The sequence below is a fragment of the Bombus fervidus genome, chromosome 4 (assembly GCF_041682495.2).
Source record: "Bombus fervidus isolate BK054 chromosome 4, iyBomFerv1, whole genome shotgun sequence".
Lineage (NCBI taxonomy): Eukaryota > Metazoa > Arthropoda > Insecta > Hymenoptera > Apidae > Bombus > Bombus fervidus.
This window is the reverse complement of record NC_091520.1, coordinates 18,911,567-18,933,015: the sequence shown is the minus strand read 5'-3', so window position 1 is coordinate 18,933,015 and position 21,449 is coordinate 18,911,567. Positions and strand designations below refer to the sequence as shown.

The 21,449-nt window shown below is 41.0% G+C and overlaps 2 protein-coding genes and 1 long non-coding RNA gene across 3 annotated transcripts; all 3 read left to right on the top strand.

The window, feature by feature from the left end:
* The first annotated feature begins 1,809 nt into the window (after window positions 1-1,809).
* Window positions 1,810-13,851, top strand: Ken (zinc finger and BTB domain-containing ken and barbie protein). The gene is made up of 6 exons (XM_072001935.1): window positions 1,810-1,935; window positions 9,658-9,948; window positions 10,039-10,211; window positions 10,481-10,708; window positions 10,808-11,099; window positions 12,994-13,851. Exons 1-6 carry the CDS (start codon window positions 1,825-1,827, stop codon window positions 13,453-13,455), a joined length of 1,557 nt encoding a protein of 518 aa, XP_071858036.1. The 5' UTR covers window positions 1,810-1,824; the 3' UTR covers window positions 13,456-13,851.
* Window positions 13,852-13,854: 3 nt separating this feature from the next.
* On the top strand, window positions 13,855-16,749 carry LOC139986535 (uncharacterized). The gene is made up of 2 exons (XR_011799664.1): window positions 13,855-16,139; window positions 16,170-16,749. It is a non-coding gene; the product is annotated as an uncharacterized lncRNA (long non-coding RNA).
* Window positions 16,750-18,989: 2,240 nt separating this feature from the next.
* LOC139986532 (apolipoprotein D-like) lies at window positions 18,990-21,165 on the top strand. Its single transcript, XM_072001947.1, has 4 exons — window positions 18,990-19,146; window positions 19,407-19,537; window positions 19,858-20,098; window positions 20,466-21,165. Exons 1-4 carry the CDS (start codon window positions 19,033-19,035, stop codon window positions 20,889-20,891), a joined length of 912 nt encoding a protein of 303 aa, XP_071858048.1. The 5' UTR covers window positions 18,990-19,032; the 3' UTR covers window positions 20,892-21,165.
* The last annotated feature ends 284 nt before the right edge of the window (window positions 21,166-21,449 follow it).

Genomic DNA, 21,449 nt, shown 5'->3' with positions numbered 1-21,449 from the left:
CGCGTATGCTCCCGTACGTAGGTGTATGTAGATCTTCTAGGTAGTGAAAGGTCATCCGTTTAATAGTCCTCAATCGCGGCTGTATGCACGATCGGATCTCCGCCAGTCGATGACTAACTCGCGAGCAGAGGCTTTGACGAACCACTACGCTACATGCTGCTGCATCTGCCGATGCGCAGTAAAAGGTGCACTGGATGATGATGCCAGGCTTTGACATTGAACGGATCGAAATCTCGACGTCGCGATCGGTACACTCTTTTCCTCGACTTCTTCGCCGAGTGCTCTTCTCGTATTCGTAACGTTGCGCCGACGTTGCTTCCGTTTTCCAGCTTTCCATGTTTATATATAGCTGAACTCGTAGGAAAATTTCTGAAAAACTCGTTTCCCTGTTGCGACGCACTCGCCGTCTTATATCATATTACGATGCAACCATATTTCCATTTAGCGTAACAAGCCAGAAAGAAGGAAGATCGGCTAACTCGATCGTCGCTGTTTACGAATCTGGATCGGTTGGATGACGTTTGGATTTGAAAATCGTTTCCTAGGAAGCGTAACTCCGTGCGTTCGTAGAAATCGTAAGGAACGATTTGAAAGCCGTTTGTCACTCGTTGACGGCCCTTGCTCTCGAAAGGTTAGACGGACGTCGACGGTAGCGAGTTCGCCGGGGGCAGAAATGCCTTTTGGCTCGTGTACCAGAAGAGAAGACGAGACGCGGTGCGTTTGAGAGAAACGATCGTTTATTACGTAAGAGAACGCAACGCGGAGACGTGCGTGTTGCGGGGCATAAAGGCAGATACACACGATTCTGTTTACTTGTTTGCAGCGACTGCAGCGAGATACGTATGTGGCGTGCACGCATGCATGTATGTACGCGCGTGTTCTCTCGTCGATGTAAGGGGAGAAAGGACGAGCGTCGAGGATCGAGAGAGCAACGTTGCCAAAGTCTACACGGCAGCCTTTTTTTTTTCCTTCTTGTAGATTTTTTCAGAAATCTCGCGAGGTTGCTTCTTCGATGTGTTTCCGCGTTTCCACGTGATCCTGCGGCAACGATGCTCCGCGCTCGGACGTCCTTCTGGTTATGCAACTGCTAAAAAGTGACCGACGCTCAATATTATAACATACACGATGTTTATCGCGCGAATTCCGTAAAAGACATATCGTTTGCTGTTCGAGAAAAACGATCGAAAGTCCGAAGTTTCTATGATTTCTGCCATGCACCTTGACTCTTACACAAAAACGATAAGCGAATTAATTTGTTTCGCAGAAAAAAAGCCGTATGTTCTATTCCAGCTGCAGTTTCTATTACTCGACACATTCTTGCCCGATGTTCTTTAAATGCTAATTACTTTTTTCCGACGAAACAATCATTTTCCATTTGCTACATCAACGCTGTGAGTGTTGTTATCCCGATGTATATGCGTTTCTATCGACGAGGAAACACGTCGCTTAGACGTAAAATCCTGAGACGCGGTTCAAAACCTGTCGACCTTCGTCCGCGATCGCGGTACGAATATTCTCAATTTTAACGAGGCTGGCCGCAGAAATCGCGGGTGCACTCGATTGCCCCATAGAGCGAAGAAGTGCACGACGCGTGCGCGTAACAAACATGCCCTTCAGATCTACAATGATGGAGCGTCTATTAGAGGAGGCGATTGTTCTTATATAATGAATGGATCATGTAACTAGCCGCTTCGCGGACTCGCTTCGTGGAACGAGAGACAGAAAGAGAGACGAGGAGAGAGCGGCGAGAGACGAGAGAGAGAGAGAGAGAGGGAGAGATAAAGAGAGGGAGAGGGAGAGAGAGAGAGAGAGAGAGAGAGAGAGATGGCTTGCCGCGTACACATACAAGGCCATCGAACGTGTGTCACGTACAAGCGTCGCGTATACCTGGGAAGAGTGTGTACGACCACGTACCAGTTAGAGTCGGCTAGGTTGGTACGTAAGTGCAGCTGAAAAGGCTTTTTACTTTCTGGCCTTGAACGAAATGTATCCGGTGACTCGACGACCGCCGATCGGCCGAGGGAATTCTGTCGTTCCCCTACGTCACGTCGAGTCGCGTCGCGTCGCGTCGCGTCGCGTCGGGTCGGGTCGCGTCGGGTCGGGTCGCGTCGGGTCGCGTCTCGTCGAAACGAATCCTCCGTCGTTGTCCTGATCGTTGTTATTTTTGACACGCGCCTGCTCCGTATCCGCCAGTGATCCGTCATTGCGTTTACCGATGTCGGGCCGATTCTACCTTTTAATAGCCTCTACGGACAAGTGGATAGGATAATAACCAGTTTCGTGGCGCAACGCACTTATCGAACTTGCGATCCAGAAACGTGTCTCCGCATCATTGTTTTCCCCGAGCGTGAAAGTATTTCGAAACATACGTACGCAGGCCGGACGGCTGACTACCGACATTTCAAGTAGAATAATCTATCCGAAGAATTTCGATCTCCGTTCGATCGAACAGATTTTCCTTTTTCTTTTTCTATTCGACCGTTAGATTTTCTCTTCGCAGCGGCGATCTTTCTTCGTTTCTCGTTCGTTTCTCGCGTTATTAGCTTCTTTTTGTAACATCCAAACGTAGTCGAGCGATTTTCGTCAGACCGGTTGAATAGCGAGCGAGCAAGGGAGACGGAGAAAACGAAAAGGAAGAAGAGAGAAGAAATAACGGAGAGAGTACGTCACAGTCGACGGAGCGATGCGCAAGAGGGAGAGCGTGAGAGACCAGTTGGAAAATAGTGATTCGAAATCGGGGAAAGGTGTGAGTCATAGGTTTCACGGGGTGTCATAACCCTGCCCTCGGTTAGAATTACGCATTTTCGTTTCTAATACACGGTGAAACACGTTGTCTGCACGACGAGGAACTAACGAGCCACGACTCTACGAACTCTATAGATATTTTCAGCAGTTGCGAATTTCAACCGAAACGGTCAACGTGGAAATCCAACCGCGGTGTCAACCGAATCTATAGAAAAAGTTTATCCTTCTAATTCCTTGTGTTTCCTTTTATCCATCGGCCGAAGATTATAAAACCACCATTAAACGGATATCGTGTTCTTGTCAGAGAAGCCATCAACGGCCGTGACGTGTTCGATGCAATTTCTTCTCTTGTTCGTGATATTTTGTGGTAACGCTGGATCGTATAGCCTCCCCGCAAACTTCTATGGTGTTCCAAACGAATGCTTTCCGATGCTTGTGTGCGTACGTGTAAGATACATGTACACGAGAGAGGCCCGATGAGACCGCGAAACACGGCCTATTGAGGCTGGCGAAACGTAATTGGGCCCACAAAAAATGGAGCGGAAACGCCTGGACCCCATTACAGGTCTCGTAACGAGTTCTCCGCGCGTTGCTCAATCCGCGCTGGCTGGTTCGCGCGGTTTCAGCAGCCTCGCCTTAATCCGAATCGTCACGATCTGTTCTCTTTGCGATAAATAACAAACAGCTCCATTATTTTTCAGGTTCGTACGGCACTGTAATGACAAGCAATTCCGTTCAACGGATTCCGCGATTTACGCTGTTAAAGCGTGAAAATTGGACAACTTATTTCGGTGATTCGGGTCTGCCGACAACGTAACGTTTCGCGTTTTGCGGGAAACGTTCTTCGCTTACATGGACGCATCGCTTTTTCTTTTTGTCATTTAATCGTTGATACGAAAACGAAACGTGAATCGATAACGGCAGGTCACTTTGACAAACGTACATCGTTATCGGGACATCGTTGTCACGCAGTTTCTTACCGTTGTCAAAAATAAGCCAGCATCGATGCAGCAGCCACCTGTCATAAACTCAACGATAATATTTACCGTTTTTATGCTATCGGTTTATATTTGACAGCGTCATATATATGAAAAACAATATTTCGTACATGGATATCGTTTGATAGTTTTTTCACATTTATGTCTAAATTCTTTACGTTGTATAGCATCGCTTATCGGACAAAGGTAATGAAAAATGCAAACGGTAAAAGAAGTCGTTGTCAAGTACAGAAAATCTCGCGAACAATATCGTACGTTTCTGAATACTAAAGGTAAAGAATTAATTTCAGACTTTTGCTCGTTCGACGAAAAAGGATCGTTCTTTCGAAAAGAAGAAAGACAGAAAATTTCATCGCGGATAAATCGCAAATTCGTACGTGTTCTAACAATTTCAACGGTGTTTGTATCAAACGACACATTGTCAGCGAGAATCGACCGATAATCGACGATTATATTATATTTACATTATATTATATATATTAATATTAAATATCCTAACCAAGTCCGTGTGCTACGTATAAACAGTTACGTTCGAACAGTCAATTGCATCGGTCAATCGCGTAGAATGATAATTGTACGTACGGGACCTAGACCAACATAAATGTGAACCAAGTTTTAAGCACATCGAACCGCGAGAAACAACACTCTCGGCATCGACGAGCGTTTTCTCCGATCAAGGCCTCGGTTTTTCATACGAGAGCTGAATCTTTTTCACCGGCCGATGCTGGCGCGAGCTTCCCTCTCTTGGCCCCGCTGTCTCGCGCTTTAATTTCCAGCCTCGACATTTGCGTAACCCAGTTTCGCCATTGTTCGATTCAATGGTAGATCGTAACGTCCGCCATCCGGATAGAAGATTATAATGCTCGCGTGTGTGTGGCACTGCGCATCGTTACATCGACATAGTGTGAGTGTGAATATGTACGTGTGTACGTGTGGTGGTGTAGTCACGAACCGAAAGTGTAAGTGTACACGCGCGCGCGTCTGCCGCGCGACCGTATTAGTATGCCGAGGCGATAAGCAACCGACGTCCACGGAGAGTTCGCGCAACGAAATTTACGAATTCCAGCAACTTTCTCCTCTCATTCTTATCTTTAGCTCAACCTCACGAACTCGTTGCACCAGTTCCCACTGCATCGTCCCCTCTTTTTCTTCCACAAATGCCAACGTCTTTCGGATCGTCTCGATGTTGCACACGAGACGACGCGTGTTTTTGCGAGTAACTACAAAAGTTGGACGACGTGACGTATCGATACTATTTCGCAAGTTCCGTCTGTGAGGCAGAGTATTTCAAGTTTACAGAAATAATACGCGCAACGCTGAAACTTTCGCGCGTTCACTTTTACCCCTGAATTACCCTTTAACGTATCACGTGCGGTGAATGTCATCGGCACGGATCAGGGATGCATAAACCTACTATGCGCGATCGGTCAGCTATATCGGCACATTCGTTGATATTTGGTATAAATCGAATGTCTTTCGCCACGAACGTGTTTCCTAGTCATTTTATCGCAAAACTATTATTTCATTCGCGTCGTGTATACCTTATACGTAATATAAAATACAAAATAAAGCAACAAACTCCCAATACTTGTGACTGGTGATGTATATAACCAGGAAATCTCATCGGTACGAGCCATTCGTATACCTATTCGTATTCGAGTAAAAATTATACGCTTCGTCTGTTCCACCATTTTACATAGTGAAATATCGAACATGATAAAATCAGAATAGCTGGAATACACATGCTACGTCGTAATGACGATCATAGAAAATCGCGTATCGCCTATGGGAAACGTTGGTGCGCGGTGTATTCAATAATCAAAAGGTTAACGGATGGCACGGTCGTTTTTACGATGCGCGGATTAATTTCTTACGAGATCGCGTGACGCGTGAGAACGTGTAAAACCGTACAGTACCGATATTGCTATAAATAAAGTACACTTTTCTCGCAGAATTCACGATTCGTACTTTCCCAATAAGAGCGTAGCATCTATGGACAGGGAAACTTGTAAGCAAAGTTTGGTAAAGAACATATCTGAAAAGAAAGAGCAGATTCTTGGAACGAAACGGTTATCAGAAACGTGCTCTAATTTCGCAATCACGAGCATTCGGATCCACCGCCAAAAGCGTAGCGCCAAGGTTCTTCTATTTATCAGCGCGCGACAAAGTAGGAGTCGATGGTGGTTTACCGACACGACGCGATGTATCGAAACGCGGCGGACTACCAGTTGGGGTTAGGTTGGACTGTCGGGGAAAGAGAGCAGCACCTACAAAGAGCGGCAGGCAGGCATCCTGACTAGTAAAACTGGCAAACAGTCGGATCGCGCAACCCCCACCAACCGACAACTGGGCCAGAGTTTCTGCATCTAGTGGCACGGGGCCTTGCCCCCACTTAGCACGAATGGCACGAGACCCCGCCCGGCAACTCTTCAAGGCCCAAATAGAGGAAGAAAGACGAACGTAAGCGTAAGCGTGGACGTAACGCAGCCGGTCGGCCAGCGATTGACCCTGAACTTCAAGTCGTGCTTGCTAACAGCAGCAACAACAACGCAGACGCATCAGCAACCATTTCCTTATTCAGCGATTTTCTTAGTAACCGCTTCACGAGACATTACGTGTGCGATCGAGTCATACGCGCGCGAACCAGCGCCGCGTGCCGTTTCTTGTTCAAGGATCGTTCTCCTTTTTTTATCCTTTTTTTTTATCCTCTGTTATTCGATTTTTGCAGCAGATTTATGGTAATAGTAGATAGAAACGATATCGCGAGGAACATCATCGATCGATGATCGTCTAGCGGAAGTATTTCACCGATAAAGCAGACGGTCGATAAAATTAACGTTTCAAGAACAGTTTGTATCGGCGTTGGCAGTTCGACGATGAGTCATAAAATTGGAGCTTTCAGAATATAACTTTAAAACGATGTAGCCGTTCGCCTTCGTGCGTAAACAAACCTATATATCGCAGAGAATAAGTTGACATCGTACGGATGATCCGAATAAAGGCTTCTCGTGGCCTTTGAAATTATCGATCGATCGATTTTACGATCTCCTTATATCCCTTTTATTCTTTTCTGCTATAGGTACGTATCTACGATCACAGCTGTACGCTGCATTCCAATTTAGAATTCCACGGAATAAATAGACAACAGTAACATAAGCAGAGAAACAGTAATCGATCGTTATTGTTTCGAAAAATTGGAAAATCAGAAAGCGAAATTGTATACATTTTCTTTTTATTTATTAAAAATTATTAAAAATTTCTTTGCACGGTTTTAACCGAGGTTTTAGTAGGTTATGCGATTAATTTGTCTAATTATCGATTTTACAACCTCGTCACGTACGAATCGTAGCCACGATTCTTTTAAGCGATGTTACTTAGTTACGTCGAAGTAACGAATTTAGGATGTTCGTAGTTAGCGAAGTATTCGAACAAGATACGAGGTATGGCACACCCTCGAGATATAGAGAAAGAAAGAAACGAAGAAAGCAGCGTATGTGATTCGCGATCTCTCGCTTCGATGGAATTCACGCCCTCTTCGTGACTCTTGCCCAAGGCCTTCCCTTTCCAATTTGATCGGATCAGTCATCGAAGGTCACGTCGATGAGTATCCACTTGACAAGCTCCTGTATCGTGTCAGCGTAACAGGAAAACGGTTTCGTGATCTTCGTTTCTGATCACTCTTTATGCAACTAATTTGATCTTAATCCAATTGTTTCATTAAAAATCTGACACTTTTTTTTTTTTTATTCGAAACAGAGTACCAACGTGAGAAAATTTATTCCGTCTTGCGACGAAGCTGTGAGATACTCGAGATCGATCTGCTTAGGTTGATAACAGAAAATAGCATGCGTGGTTTTCTCGATCAAACACCCTCTCTAGAAGAGAAATAACGAGTTTCGCTAACGTTCGCGAATGTTAAGCGTGAAACTCATTGTGCCTGAGACACGTTTGACATTGCGGAACGCGTCGATGTTTACGGCATTGGTTTCATAATGTTAATTATACTTCTGCTCGCTGAGAGCATATAACGTGAAATCAAACTTTCTCTCCCGCGGCTCCCCTTGAGAAACGAACGAATGAACGAACGAACGAACGAATGAACGAACGAACTATTACTCGATTCCTGCGCGACGAATTTATTCAAACGTTCGAAATGAAAAGACCGTTCGTTCAATTCGTTGCGTCGTATTTGTACGCTATTGGAAAATGACATACGTCGATTCGTTATAAATAAATAATATCGGATGGTACGCGCAATTTGTTACGACGTTCCGAATAAACGTACAATTTATTTTCCGGGTAACCATGTTCTGCCGCGTTATTTTCTAATCGCGAATTAAATTGCAGTGCAGTTACATGAGTCACGGTAACATTTCGTTGCGAGCTACTTCACCGGTATTCGCCGGTACTCTTTTAATAGGAAGTTTCTCGAAGAACGCGGAGATCTACAGAATTTCCCCTCTCGAAGCGGCAGATCATTAATCAGCGGGACCGCAACTGCCTAATTACGCTATTGCATCCAAGATGCAATTCTATTATGTTTATCGATGCACTGTTACTCGCGAACAATTACGTCAGTGGGATTACGCACACACGGTTCTCTTCTCTTCCCAGAAAGATAAAATTTTATCGTTTCATTTTTCCGAGCAATAAATGAATTCAAAGTAATTCAGCAATTACCTTGAGCCCGTTAGTTTTAACTGATCACGCTGTTTCGTATCGTGTTAACGATAGACAGATCAGAATCGTTTTCTTTGAAATATCCACGTGAAACTGAATTCGTCGAATAAATAGCTTTGCAACTTAATTATATAGATGAGCTATCATTAGACGCAATTCAAGTCCTTAGCAGAAAGCTGAGCGAATGTCAGAGAAACGTGAGAAACATAATCTTGGGACACGTCACCGCCTTCCGCCGTTTCTAACAGAGGCGGGGCACGGAAAGATGAAATTAGTGTAACGAAGCTGTCTTTGCATGACGCGAAGCGACGACAGCGCATTATTGGGTTAAGGACGTCACACATATTTCGCTTATTTCGTTGTTACGAAAGATTTTTCCTCGCCGCTATCGTCGTCGTGCGGTGATAACAAGCGACATAGTGCTTAGATTTTGCGTAAATCATTGTATGCATCGTATGATGCAGGATGTTCCAACGATACCTAACTGATCGTATAAACGTAAAATCGAAAGCTTCTTAAACAGTTTCTAATTTCGCTACTTTTAAACGACCATCAATTAGAGTTAATCAAATATAAGTAAACGACAAGCAGTGGTACGATCTCTTTGATATTACAACTTGTTTCATAGAATTTTATATGACTCGAACGGAAGGTTTACGCCAAAGTTTCGATAGAAATAAACGCACATTTACGACAATTTAGGACAAGATCTTTTGCATCCTCTTGCAACAACTGGTTCAACGTTATCGGTACAATTTTATAAATTACGAATCAAAGTTACGAGTTTCCTAGCGAAATAAACGAAATTCTGCAAGTTAAAAATCATCGTATTATCCTGTTGTAAACGTAAAATTAACGTATAAAATAGGTGTCTATATGCGTACATTTTACAACTAGTAACTTGTCGATTCGTCAAGTCGATGCACGCTCTTAAAGTACCTTAATTTCGATTAATTTTCCTCATAAAGCAAGCAATTAAAGCATGAAATTATTTATCGTTATTTATTTCGTAATAAATAGAGCCGATCAGGTTCGGCAACAGACGATATTTTCACTAAATCCGAACTGCGCGAAGCTTCTTTACGCGAGCTACGATTTCTTCGAAGCGTTTTTTAATAAAAATCTTTACAAGTTGCTTGGAGATAATCGAACGCGCCACGCAATTACACGTGCAAACACGATAATGGAATAAAGCAACGAATAACGTAAATAACAATCGACGAACTTTTTACAGACGATGTATACTGACGGTCTCCTGACGCTCCATTATGGGAAGCATCCAGCGACCTTGGCCGCGGAGGTTGGAGCCTGGTACACCGGGGACCGTCACGTGGACGTGACGTTAGCTTGCGACGATGGATCCGTCGTCAAGGCCCATCGAGTAGTTTTGGCCGCAGCTAGTCCCCTTTTGGCTAGTCTCCTTCGTAACCCTGCATTGGACCATGTGGTTCACTTGTCCGGGGTCCGAAAAACCCAGCTGACTCATTTGTTGGAATTTCTCTATAACGGAGAAGCTCTCATTCCAGTAAGCCTATTATCTCGTTGTGTAACATTTTACTTCGACGATGCGTCATTCGCCGATGAAAAAACATGCAAGAACGATGATATTTTGCAGTCGACGGAACTCACGCCGCTAAGGGAATTGTTCGAGCTTCTTCAAATTAAGTCGGAGCTGTTCGAGCCGAATCAACCTCAAACCTCTAGTAACTCCGACCCCGAAAGGATACCCACCCCTCATCCCTCCGAGGGCCAGGAGAGTTCCAGCTACGAATCGCAGTACGACGGCAGGTTGGTAGAGAACGACCAGTGTCGAGGGTTCGCGAAACGTCAATACGATCGACAAAACGGATATCGTCGTTTCTATGATAGAGAACTATTAAGATTAATTTCCGCTTTCGTTCGATCTTTGCTTCGATAAAGGGCCAGGCTGGTGCGTTCGCGCCTTTATCTTCCACTTTCCACATTTGTTCCCAAGTTTCCGGATGAATACGCGTGATATACTTAGACGATTCGAAAATCCGACGCAAAGAAACAAGTATCATCCGGTAACGTTACAGGCAGTCGAACAATCCGGCCGACTGTTGCTCGGTACTCATAAAAACCGAGGGATGCGAGGAAGAACCAGAAGTAGACGTGGAAGGCGTCGAAGGTGAAACTCTCCTCACGGAGAATAGAGAAAGCAGTATAGAACCGCCTCGGCGGAGGGATAGTTCGGATCCCGTAAACCTAAGCTTAAATTCTGGAACTTCCACCACTAGCGAAAGTTCGCACGATATTGTACCTAGGTAAGTTTGAAAATACGTACAAACGTTATTAAATTCTCCGTTCCATTGCTGGTTGGTCGTAACTTGTTCTACGAGTTTTATCGCCGTACGTTTATTCAGGCCAGAAAAGCAGTTACTGGAGAGGCGAGAATCTCTAGAGGAGGCGGAAGAGAGAAGGAGGCAATTAGCGGCTCGACTCGCGTTAGGCTTAGAACCGGGAAAGCGAAAACCCGAAGAAATACCTATCCCACCTGCGGAGGCGTATATCGTCACGCCTCATCGAAAACGACGGCCAGGTTTTCACAATGCACCCGCTCAGAATCCAGCCTTTGTACCGTTCAATCCTGGATTCGAGACGCCGAGGCGGTTGCAAGCGCCACATCCCCTCAGCGTCTCGGCACCCCCGTACCTGGTACATGAGTATTTTTATTTTCTCTCTTACAATAATACAAATCAGACCGCGGACTTTTATGCACCTTTTATGCCTTTTTTTTTTTTTTATAGGAAATTTACAAATGAGAAAATACAAAACTATCCTTTCATCAAATTCAATCGTGGGCTTCTCGTGCAAAAATATTAATATCGATTTCGATTATTGGCTTCTTTTATCGGTCACTATAGTCGATTCTCAAGTTAGTTTCTTCGCAAACCTTTATGGATTTATCGTGTACAAAATTGAGATCAAATCGTATATTTTTCTCTCGCGATCTTCGTATAAATTCATTCAAAGTTGAGTATGTAAAAATATAATTTTGCATAAATATCCGCGGTCTACGATATTATTTACGTCACATTAATTTGTTAATTATATGTAATCGTATTTCTACCTAAAAGTTGGTTCAATTGAAATTTCACATAGCTACCAGGACTACGGAGATTTGCAATTATTTCGATGATATGTTAACATTTTAACGCGTTATAAATAAATTGAATTTATCTAGGTATTCTCTCGTAAGAGAATCGTCGACGAAAATAATTTCTATTTTGAGATGGAACGATGTCTAATTCCAGACGTGTAAATTTAAAATACGATGACTTATAATATTAGTAATAAAATTTTTCAAGTTGAAACGTGCAAGAAAGTCAAGTAGAACTTAGTAGAAGATAACGAACGGATTATTTTAATTTAATAATACTGTTCTTGCTTTATCTCTTAGAAATAAGGTTTGAAAATTATAGATTTCCAGCGCCTATGGACGAGCAACCTGCCATACACCGACTCTTAAATACGAGGCTTTAGTAAACTCTTGAGAGCAACGTACAACTCGATGCGGAGAACTATGATGTTATCGTTTTCGCATTTAAATTATGGCAGTTAACGTTTGATGACACGTGTTCTTAAACGCGTGAAAATATTGCAGCCTGCATTTGTAATATTTCCATCGCTTATTGTAAAATACAAATAAAATTTTTCCAGAGTTTTTTAAATTAATGTCACTTTACTGAAAAATGAAAATTTTTAATAATCTTCAAGATCATATTTACAAAAGTATTACAGTTGTTGTTACCAAACGCTATTAAAATTTAAATACGAAACAACGCAAGTAGTCTTTGCGTCACGCGATATACAGTTCCTTGCTTAAAATATTATCGAAAGGTTGTTCATCGATCGATGCCCGACGATCAATCCCGTATTTTTAAAACTTTGTCTCTAAAAATAAAGCGACGTCAGGCATTTGTTTATTAAACGAAGATGTTATTCTCATTGTTATATGTCATCTTATTTGTCCGATCTATAGCTTCGGAACTATGTATATGTTTATGCGATACGTATAGTACTTCTTACGTAGAACAAATTTTCTATGAAAGAAAATTGCATCGATAGCAATAATAATAATAAATTTCAATAATACCAACTCCGAATCTACAAGATACTAGATTAATTTATCAATTAAATTAATCGAATTTCGTTAAAATTAGGTATTTGGATAGCAGTAAAGGATAGTAAAAAAATAGCAAGGAATAGTAAAGAATAACGCTATAAATCAATATTATGATAGAATATTGAGGTTTCCTGTGCCTTCTTGGGAACAGTAATATTATGCAAGTTGTTAGGAGTAAGTAAATAATAATCGAATATTTGAAACCGAGCGGAGAGAAGAAAATAAATAAAAGTTGAGTTTTCTTCGGTTTCGATAGGACGTTTCAACTAAAGACGACAGTATAGATATAGTACTGGCAATTTCAAGCGAACAACGTCAAAATACTCTAACAATCGAATATAAAGTCCTTGCCTGTATGAAATATTTTAGAAAATTTGTAATTTATTTGCGAATAGGATAACATGTATTTATCGTATTTTATAGCAGGACAGATCAGTGACACCACCAGGAGCGTCGCATAGACCACCAAGCGCGGATCCAGCATCGGCGGCAGGCTTGGAACCACCTTGGGGCTCTTGGGCTTTGCCAGCGGCAAGAGCGCCTCCGCCTCCGCCGACGGATGACCCGCCAAAGTCTACTCCCGTTCGCGAATATCGGTGCACTTATTGTGGCAAACAGTTCGGAATGTCTTGGAACTTGAAAACGCATTTGAGAGTGCATACGGGTGAAAAACCTTTCGCGTGTAGACTTTGCGTGGCTATGTTTAAGCAGAAAGCTCATCTGTTGAAGCATCTCTGCTCCGTTCACAGAGGCGTTATAGCCGCCCCTGACAATACCTTTACTTGTTGCTTCTGTTCGTTAAGTTTCGATAGTCTACAAGAGTTAATTAGGCATCTGTCAGGGCCGCATAATAATCTGCTACTCAGCAAAAATCTACACGACTAGCGACATGGATAAGGCGAACCGGTGCTGAATCGTCATCTCGAACGCATCTCGATCAAATATTGCGTTCTCGCAAATCGATTCGAGCATGCTTGGATCGTGTTCAGATGAGAAAGTACGAGTGCCTTTAAATTTTCAATCGCAGCGCAACACATTCTCAGTATTCGAACTATAGATTCAGAATTTTTTTTTTTTTTTTTTTTGTATCTTTTAGTTTTTCCTTTTTCCATTGCTTCCGATCGTTGACGGAAACTTTTTGGTTTGAATATCGATCTCGAGATGATAAGACCATCGTGCACAGAGTAAAAAAGTAGTTTTCCCAACTTTTTTCTGGACGAATATTTTTCTCGAAAGATATTTTAACGTAAAATAACATAGCATTATGCATTACCTTTAAATTTTGTTACCTTTAAACGAACGAACGAAAGTGTGAACGTGTTATTTTATAAAGTTCTGTAGCAAGATTTACGATTCTGCGTGGAATTACAAGATCTTCGTGAATCTCTCTCTTTTTATTTTTTGTTGGAAAGTAAATATCTTACAGCACCGGATGAGCCTTCCACTAAAGCGTTACGTCGTTTTCGTGAGCCTCTCTAAATCGAAGATATTCGAAGACGACGCAACAATCGACTACCTGTTTATTATTATAAGCGATGACCAGTAACTCTGACCAAATAACGTATTTCCGACAGTCGACGTTGGTCGGAAGTGTGTCGGATATGTTGACGGTCTCTATCGGGTAACGTTAAGAAAGTCGAAACGAGAATATATAACAAAAGGAAAGAAAGAATAAAGCAAAAGATAGAAAATATAATATAAACGAAGAGGCGAGAGTCAATTATCGTTGTCACGCGCCGAATTTCAATCAGTTCACTAAAGTGAATCCGGCACGCGTCTTCTCGTTGCGTCTTACTTATTGAAAAAGCTTTTAAACGCTTCCGTTCGCGTCACGTGACATCCAGCGAAACCTCTCGTTTACCTCAGATCGCGCGCAAACAATCTCATGTGTAAATAAGGTTAATGTTTAGTCGTAGAAACAAGCGAACGGATATAACAATTTATTTATTTTACACTTTGCAAAGGGACCAACCGATTTTCCACCGATTTCTGTCTTAGGTAGATTTTAGGTATCCTGCCCGTTAATCACCTCGAACAAATTTGCTCGCAGAGAGCTGTGTGTACGGTTTCGGAATTAGCGTATGGAAGGATTCGATTAGAAGGTCAGGGATGTAGAACAAAAAGATATTGGCGTTCTCCTTATCCTACGAAGAGGAACATTATCGGCGAGACGCGATTCTGGAAGAAGCGACAATAATTTTTTTCAAAACGGTTCAACCTGTTCGCCAACTGTTAGAATAAACGTTGCTAATGTTCTTCCGCGTATTACAATCCTCGTCTTCCACTTCATCGTAACGGTCCTTCTCACTTCCTCCCTTGTCCCATCTTGTGTTGTTTTTCCTCGAAACGTCTTTGGTATCTCAGCGACTCGAGTGCCTTGTCAAATGGGTCCAAATTGGTCGATTGGGCAGTGATTTCATGTGTTCATAGGCTTAAGATACGTACACGTGTAAGATGACGATACGAGCTCGCTTAGGAATTGAAAGAAAGCGTTAATTAATTCACGTAGAAGTTTTTAATATCACTCGAATTAATCCAAGTTTCGTTAGGATCTAGATAGATTGTTTTAAGTAGTAGCTTTTGTTTCTCTAATTTCTTTTTTGTTGGCGCAGGACGTCATGAATTTCTTTTCTAGATAGGTATTACTACCTAAGGTGCCTTGAAGAAGGGCCTCAACCTCTCTTTAGCTCCTTGGCTGTATGAAAATCTGTATGAAAATCTGAAATACGGAACGGCCGGTCTTAATAAACGTACAAAATCAAATAAATTCGAGTCCCAATAAATATCATTAGCGATAATATTATATTCGTTTGAAACTCACGCGCACATTCCATATACAAGTGAATACTTTCACGAAACGATTCCTCTAATTTATTTTACTCAAATTATATTTTTATATTTAACGTGACCAGAGATGCGATTTCCAAAATTTCGTTCGTAATATCTCCCCATTGATGATCAAACGTATCGCTAAATTCGAACCGTTTCACTTTTTCCAAGCGGACGATGTAAAAAATCAGCTAGCTGCTGTTGCTGTTTATTGGGATTCGACATTTTTGAAAAAAACGATATCGCAAGTGTATTTGAAATAAGATCGTTCGTTCTATTTGCCTTCGCCATGGTATTTTTACCGCCGAGGTATAAACGGGCACGAAAGCAGAACATAGGAACGTAAGAAGAGGTTAGAGGGGTGGTGTGCGCTCTCATCAAGCCAGGCAAAAATGGCCAGCACAAAACAGTGAACGCAATGTGATACTAAATGATAATAAAGATAAAGTAATTATTGTTTAGCGTGCAACGCTTCGGCGCATCGCACGAGCGCGACTCGTGGCTCTTTCAAATAAAAAGGAAAAATCTTTCGATCGCGAGAGGAAGAAGCTAACGGACGATCCTTTTTCTCCTGCGAGCCGCCTAAATAATTTTTTAGTAACTAACTTTTCGTCGTTTCTCTGTCTCCAACCCTCTCCTACCTGAAACCCTCTCCAACCTCCTCGTTCCCTCTTCTCGAGACGTAAGCGCACTAGGATTACGTATGCAGATTATGTTACTGTTAATTAGTTACGTTTATTGTGTATACATACACACAGACACAGACACAGACACACAGACACACACACACACACACACACACTCGCGGCCAGATGTCCCAAGAGGGCATTTCTTTTCTTCCTCAACGTAGCGAAATGTTGTAGAAATAAATCGTTTTTTCATCGATGTTGAACTTTGCTTTTCACTATGTCGATTATTTAAGCGGAGAAGACTTTAATTAAGGAAGTAAATTGCAATCCTGATGGTAAATGCGTATGCAGAGTTAGAAAGGTCGATCGTTCGTTGTTTCCTACAGATAAAATCGACGATGCGTGTTATTTCTGCGATTAAAATTTATATAAAATCTTGATTACGAATGAAATGATTATGAAGAAATGTCGTGATTCCTTTCCAACATGAAATAATACTTGCTTTACGTTACCATATTGTATATCACTTTCCTTTCCTTAAATATTCGCTTGATTCGAAATCATTGTTCTTCGGACATCTGGTCAGAGTTTTCTAGAATTTAAGCATCTTCCGAGCGGAGAACGTTTTCCGCGTGCTTTCTTAGTGTTCATAGATTTACAAGAAATAAATTAATTCAGATGAGAAATCTGTAAAAGAAGATAAACGAGCGAGCGAAAACAACTTGGCTCATATCAATATCCTTTCCCTTTCCTTCCGACCTAAAAGAACATTAGATTTCGAGCGAATTCGTTTTTATCGCTTTCTATTATTTCGCAAAATTAGTCTTTAAATAATCTTTTGTTGCCGAGAAATTTCAAATGAAAAAAAACAGGATTTTGTATATAATGCAAACGATGCGCGTTCTTTATCGAATTAAAGGTTTCGATAAGTATCTTTCTTTATCGTATACGTAGAAGTTTCTTTTTATTTTTTTTTTTCTTTTTTTCTTTTTTTTCAAGAACGATAAACACAGAAAAGAGAACGATTTTTATCAATGAAAACTAAATGTACTTCGAAGAGGAACAGATCGATTCATATAGTTGACATGGATACACACATGCGCAAGATCAACGTCTGAATGAAATTTATCGAAATTGTTTCGTAGCGGTTCCTCGTTTATAGACCTATCGGTGTGTAGTTAGGGGAACATTTACTCCAAACTAACGGTTCGATGGCCAAGGATTTCATACAAAAAGAAACCTCGTTGAAAAACCCGTTACTGGCGGGCCACGGTTAAGAATGGTGGTATACCTTTGCCAAGCTTTATCTGTTGACAGTGTCGATTGCGTAATTGTAACGCGATAACGAACAGCTAGTTACTGTTTTGTTGCGAGAAAGAAAAGTCGGCTACGTTTGCCATCTATCTACTTCGTTCGTGAACATAAATACAGACTCGCTAAGGATCGAGATTGTTGAAACCGGCTTTATGAATGACTACAGGAAGAGGAATAACACTATCAAAGGTGTAAATTTCACAATCGCGCATTCCAGGATGCCTACTGCGATCTACTCTAATCTTGGTCTCGTCACGGACGAGCAACTGATCATGAAAACAACAAACAAACAAAAATGTGGGTCAAGATAACTGCGAATGAGATTCATGTAAATCGAAAGTAACAAATTTATGCATTCGTCAAATGAAAACGAAAGTTTTAGATATGACTCACTCGAGTATCTTTTTATATTCCCATTTCCTACTATTCGTAAAGATATCTCCTGAGAAACCGTATATCTGATTTTTCATCTTAAGATCACTAAGTAATCGCTATGTCCTAAAATTGGTTTCCTCAAGTCTTTAAGCCCAAAAGTGATTTCACTTACTCCGTATTCGAATATTTCGCATATTACACGAAATTTACCTCGACGAACGTTCTTAATTATCGAAATAAGAGACAAATTTATGGAATAGAAGATATTCGATATTTTTATACGTTGCAAGTGACTCAATAGGCGATGGTAACGTGTTTCAGAGTATCTTGTGTTTGAAAAATTTTGTTCAAAACGTAAATACAGGTAACAGTGCTTAGAAAACAAAAAGTGTAAGTAATTCGCATTAGTTTCGTTCCTACAACTCACTCGCTTTACTCGTATAGAATGTGCAAAGAAGTTGGCCTGTGAAACTCAATTATATCGGTAACGTGTTCAAAAATTCTACTATATCCGACTCAATGAAATTTCCTTCTTGCGCTGCTAAATGAGTACTGGTATCGTTTTCAAGTATCTGAAATATCTGAAGAAGACCGTAGTCCGAAGAAACCTATATATACCGAACTATATGACGAAAGCCCAATATCGTCTTTATTCGTACTCAAACAATATTATTATCGTTCGACGTATTATTTGACCAGAGATTAATACATTTATAAGTCATTTGTAATATGTAATAAAATATTGCCTTTTGCTTCAACAGGCTACATTCGCGTCAAATATTCGTAACTTTCTTCGCATAACGCTTGTAAAAAATGACACACCGAATTAATTTACTAAGAATTTTCCATCGGTAACAGCAACTATCATCAAGATCGAAGAAACTTAGAAAAAGTGACACGATCGATGTCCAGAGAATTCACCTTGTTCGTGGCCCGTTACGATTGCTATGCGTATTTAAGAAACGTTGGCGTCCCGTCAAATCGACTGACACCGATCCATCGAACAAAGGATTCTTCTTCATCGACCAAAAGTACCGTTGTTTGAAGAAATTGCATAATAGAGCCTGCATCGGTCTGTTCTCAGCGGGTCGTCGGGTACCACCTTGGTTAAACTTCTTGCCAAGAAGTCGTCTAGCAACATTGACCAATGACCATCGTCTGGTGACCAGATTCTGAGGCCACGAAGAGTACCGTAAGAATATTCACGTGTAGGTAAAACAGGGGGGGTAGTGTCCGGTCAACGCTCTTGCGCTCCTTGGTTAATGTATATAAGAGAAGCGGTTTGAACCATGTTCACGGCAGATCAACGGTAGACATGATCGGCAAGATAGTTCTGATACTTTCGGCTTTGGCTCTGGTTCGAGCCCAGATACCCAGTCTGGGTTTCTGTCCAGATTACGTACCTATGGCGAACTTTGACATGACCAAGGTGAGTACAGTTATCCAGTCGTCTATTGCAAAGTTAACAATTCAAAAGTTACTTTACAGGCGTTGCTTCCATCGAAATGGAATATTCTTTGATATTTTACGTACCCGCGTTATAGTTTTAAAAACGCTTTAACCCTATCGCGTCCTTTGGGTCCTCCTCTTCGATCCAATTGTATTTCTTTGCCGCTCGAAAATTTCTTAGGTTCTAAGAGAACGAAAGAATATCGTTGTAACGGACGAATTATCTTCACTGCTTTCTAGTTTTTGGGTATCTGGTACGAGGCTGAGAGATACTTTCAACTGACAGAAGTAGTATCACGATGCGTAATGGCAAATTACACGTTGGGTCCTGACGGCAAATTCCGAGTCAGCAACGAAGTTACAAATAGATTGTAAGTATATTTGAAAAAGTTAAAAGAACTTTCTTTTTATGGTTACTTTTCGCTTCGTGTTTATTTTACATCGCTCATCGAGCACGTTGTACAGTATCTGCGAAAAAATTTATAGTTTTTCATAGTGTACCGATGTTTCGACCCTCGATAAAGCTGGCCACGATACCAGCGAATCTTTGAAGTACACTTGTTAAAAAAAACGACTTACGTTTAATACCAGTAAACAGCAATAAACATGTATTCTTTGTTTTTCTTGTATCTTTTAATGACTATGTGATCGGATCATTCAAATATGTATCTATAATTACTTAAACATTTAGCACGGGGATCAAGAGAGTGTTAGAGGGTGAGATCAAGAAAGCTGCCTCGAAAGCCGAAGAAGGAAAACTAATCGTAAAATACACGATACCATTGACGCCTGAAACCAAATATTCTGTACTTGAAACGGATTACGATTCTTACGCGGTTCTGTGGAGTTGTTCCGGTATTGGTCCGTTCCATACGCAAAACGCCTGGGTTATGACAAGAGAAAGATTAGCACCGGGAACAGTCTTACAGAAGGTAAATTTCACTTTAAACTCGTAAATTCGTACTTTAAATTCCTTTAAATCCTCCTTCTTTTCAGAAACAAAATTTTATTCATTAAACAAAATTTAAATTCGTTAAATATTCTACACTAGTATTTACGTTCGCATTCTCTATCTATATATCGAAACACAAATTTATATATGTACTTTTTATAAATTTCAACAAACTGAATCTCGTTTGATCCGATAAACATTCAAATATATAACCTAATATCGCGCTAATATTATGGAATCCTTATCTTTAATTTCAAAAATTAACAATTAACAATTTTCATATATACATATATGATGGGGGATTTTATTATACTGCAGAAATATAATATAAAATACTTTCCAAATAGGCTTACGCCGTCCTTGACAGCTACAAGATTTCCAAAACGTTCTTCGTAAAGACGGATCAGCAAGACTGTGCTTACTTAGATACGCCAAAACCAGTGGAGACCTCAGAGATTCAAGGCGATCAAGCTCCTGTAGAAGTTCCGCAGAAAGATACCGAAAATGTTAGAGCCGCTGTAGTGCCAGATGCACCGGAAGTGATCGTCGAAATGAACACGAAGGAGGACGAAAAGTCGACGAAAAAGCCTCAAACTGCTGAAAACTTGAAGAAGAAGGCGGTTAACGCGGTTCCCGTTCGAATCATGGAAGTGGCTGACGCCGTGAAAGAAGATATACCGGCGAAGAATGCGCAGATAAAAGAGGAGAAAAACAGCGAGCCTATGAAAGAGGGAGTCGACGAAAATATGAAGCAAGTAGAAAAGATTGCGTGAAGATGACACTCGAAAATTAAATTTGTACTCGTCCCGTTCGAGAAACTTCGCGTAGATTATTATCGATTAGTTCGGTTTCGGGCTTGTAGCGGTTTCGTTCAATTGAAACCAGTCTCGCCTGAGTTTCACGTCCATTATTCATCCATTTTCAAGAATTATCACTTTCATGGTTCGTGGAGGGATAGGAGGGTATTTGTTTTAACTTGTGTACAAATGTAAAAAAAAAAGAACGATAAAAGTTAAATAAATTGTTACATAAAACGTTGCTATGAAATTCTGTTGTACTTAAATTTTTCTTCCCATTTCGTTTTTCGGTTACCAGTGAATCGTAGATTAGGTGAAAGAAGACACGAAAGAAAGGGTATAAAAGAACGATTCGTCATTAAATATCTTGTTCATATAATGGTAATTGCATGAATAAAAACTAGATATGTGTTCGTACAATTTGAAAAATAATAAATTATTTAATATGTAGTCTTTGACGTTAACGATAGGGTCAACAAGGATGTATAAAGCGGTGGATAACGGAATCGTTAACAAGGAGTTTCAATTTTGATT

What these genes read in the sequence shown, in the direction of transcription:
- Ken (XM_072001935.1), top strand. Translation starts at nt 1,825, where the DNA reads ATGGCTTGCCGCGTACACATACAAGGCCATCGAACGTGTGTCACGTAC. An exon ending in ACGGAGAAGCTCTCATTCCA is followed by an intron (nt 9,949 to 10,038) that starts GTAAGCCTATTA and finishes GATATTTTGCAG; the next exon opens with TCGACGGAACTCACGCCGCT. An exon ending in TCGCACGATATTGTACCTAG is followed by an intron (nt 10,709 to 10,807) that starts GTAAGTTTGAAA and finishes ACGTTTATTCAG; the next exon opens with GCCAGAAAAGCAGTTACTGG.
- LOC139986532 (XM_072001947.1), top strand. Translation starts at nt 19,033, where the DNA reads ATGATCGGCAAGATAGTTCTGATACTTTCGGCTTTGGCTCTGGTTCGA. An exon ending in AACGAAGTTACAAATAGATT is followed by an intron (nt 19,538 to 19,857) that starts GTAAGTATATTT and finishes TTAAACATTTAG; the next exon opens with CACGGGGATCAAGAGAGTGT. An exon ending in CGGGAACAGTCTTACAGAAG is followed by an intron (nt 20,099 to 20,465) that starts GTAAATTTCACT and finishes CTTTCCAAATAG; the next exon opens with GCTTACGCCGTCCTTGACAG.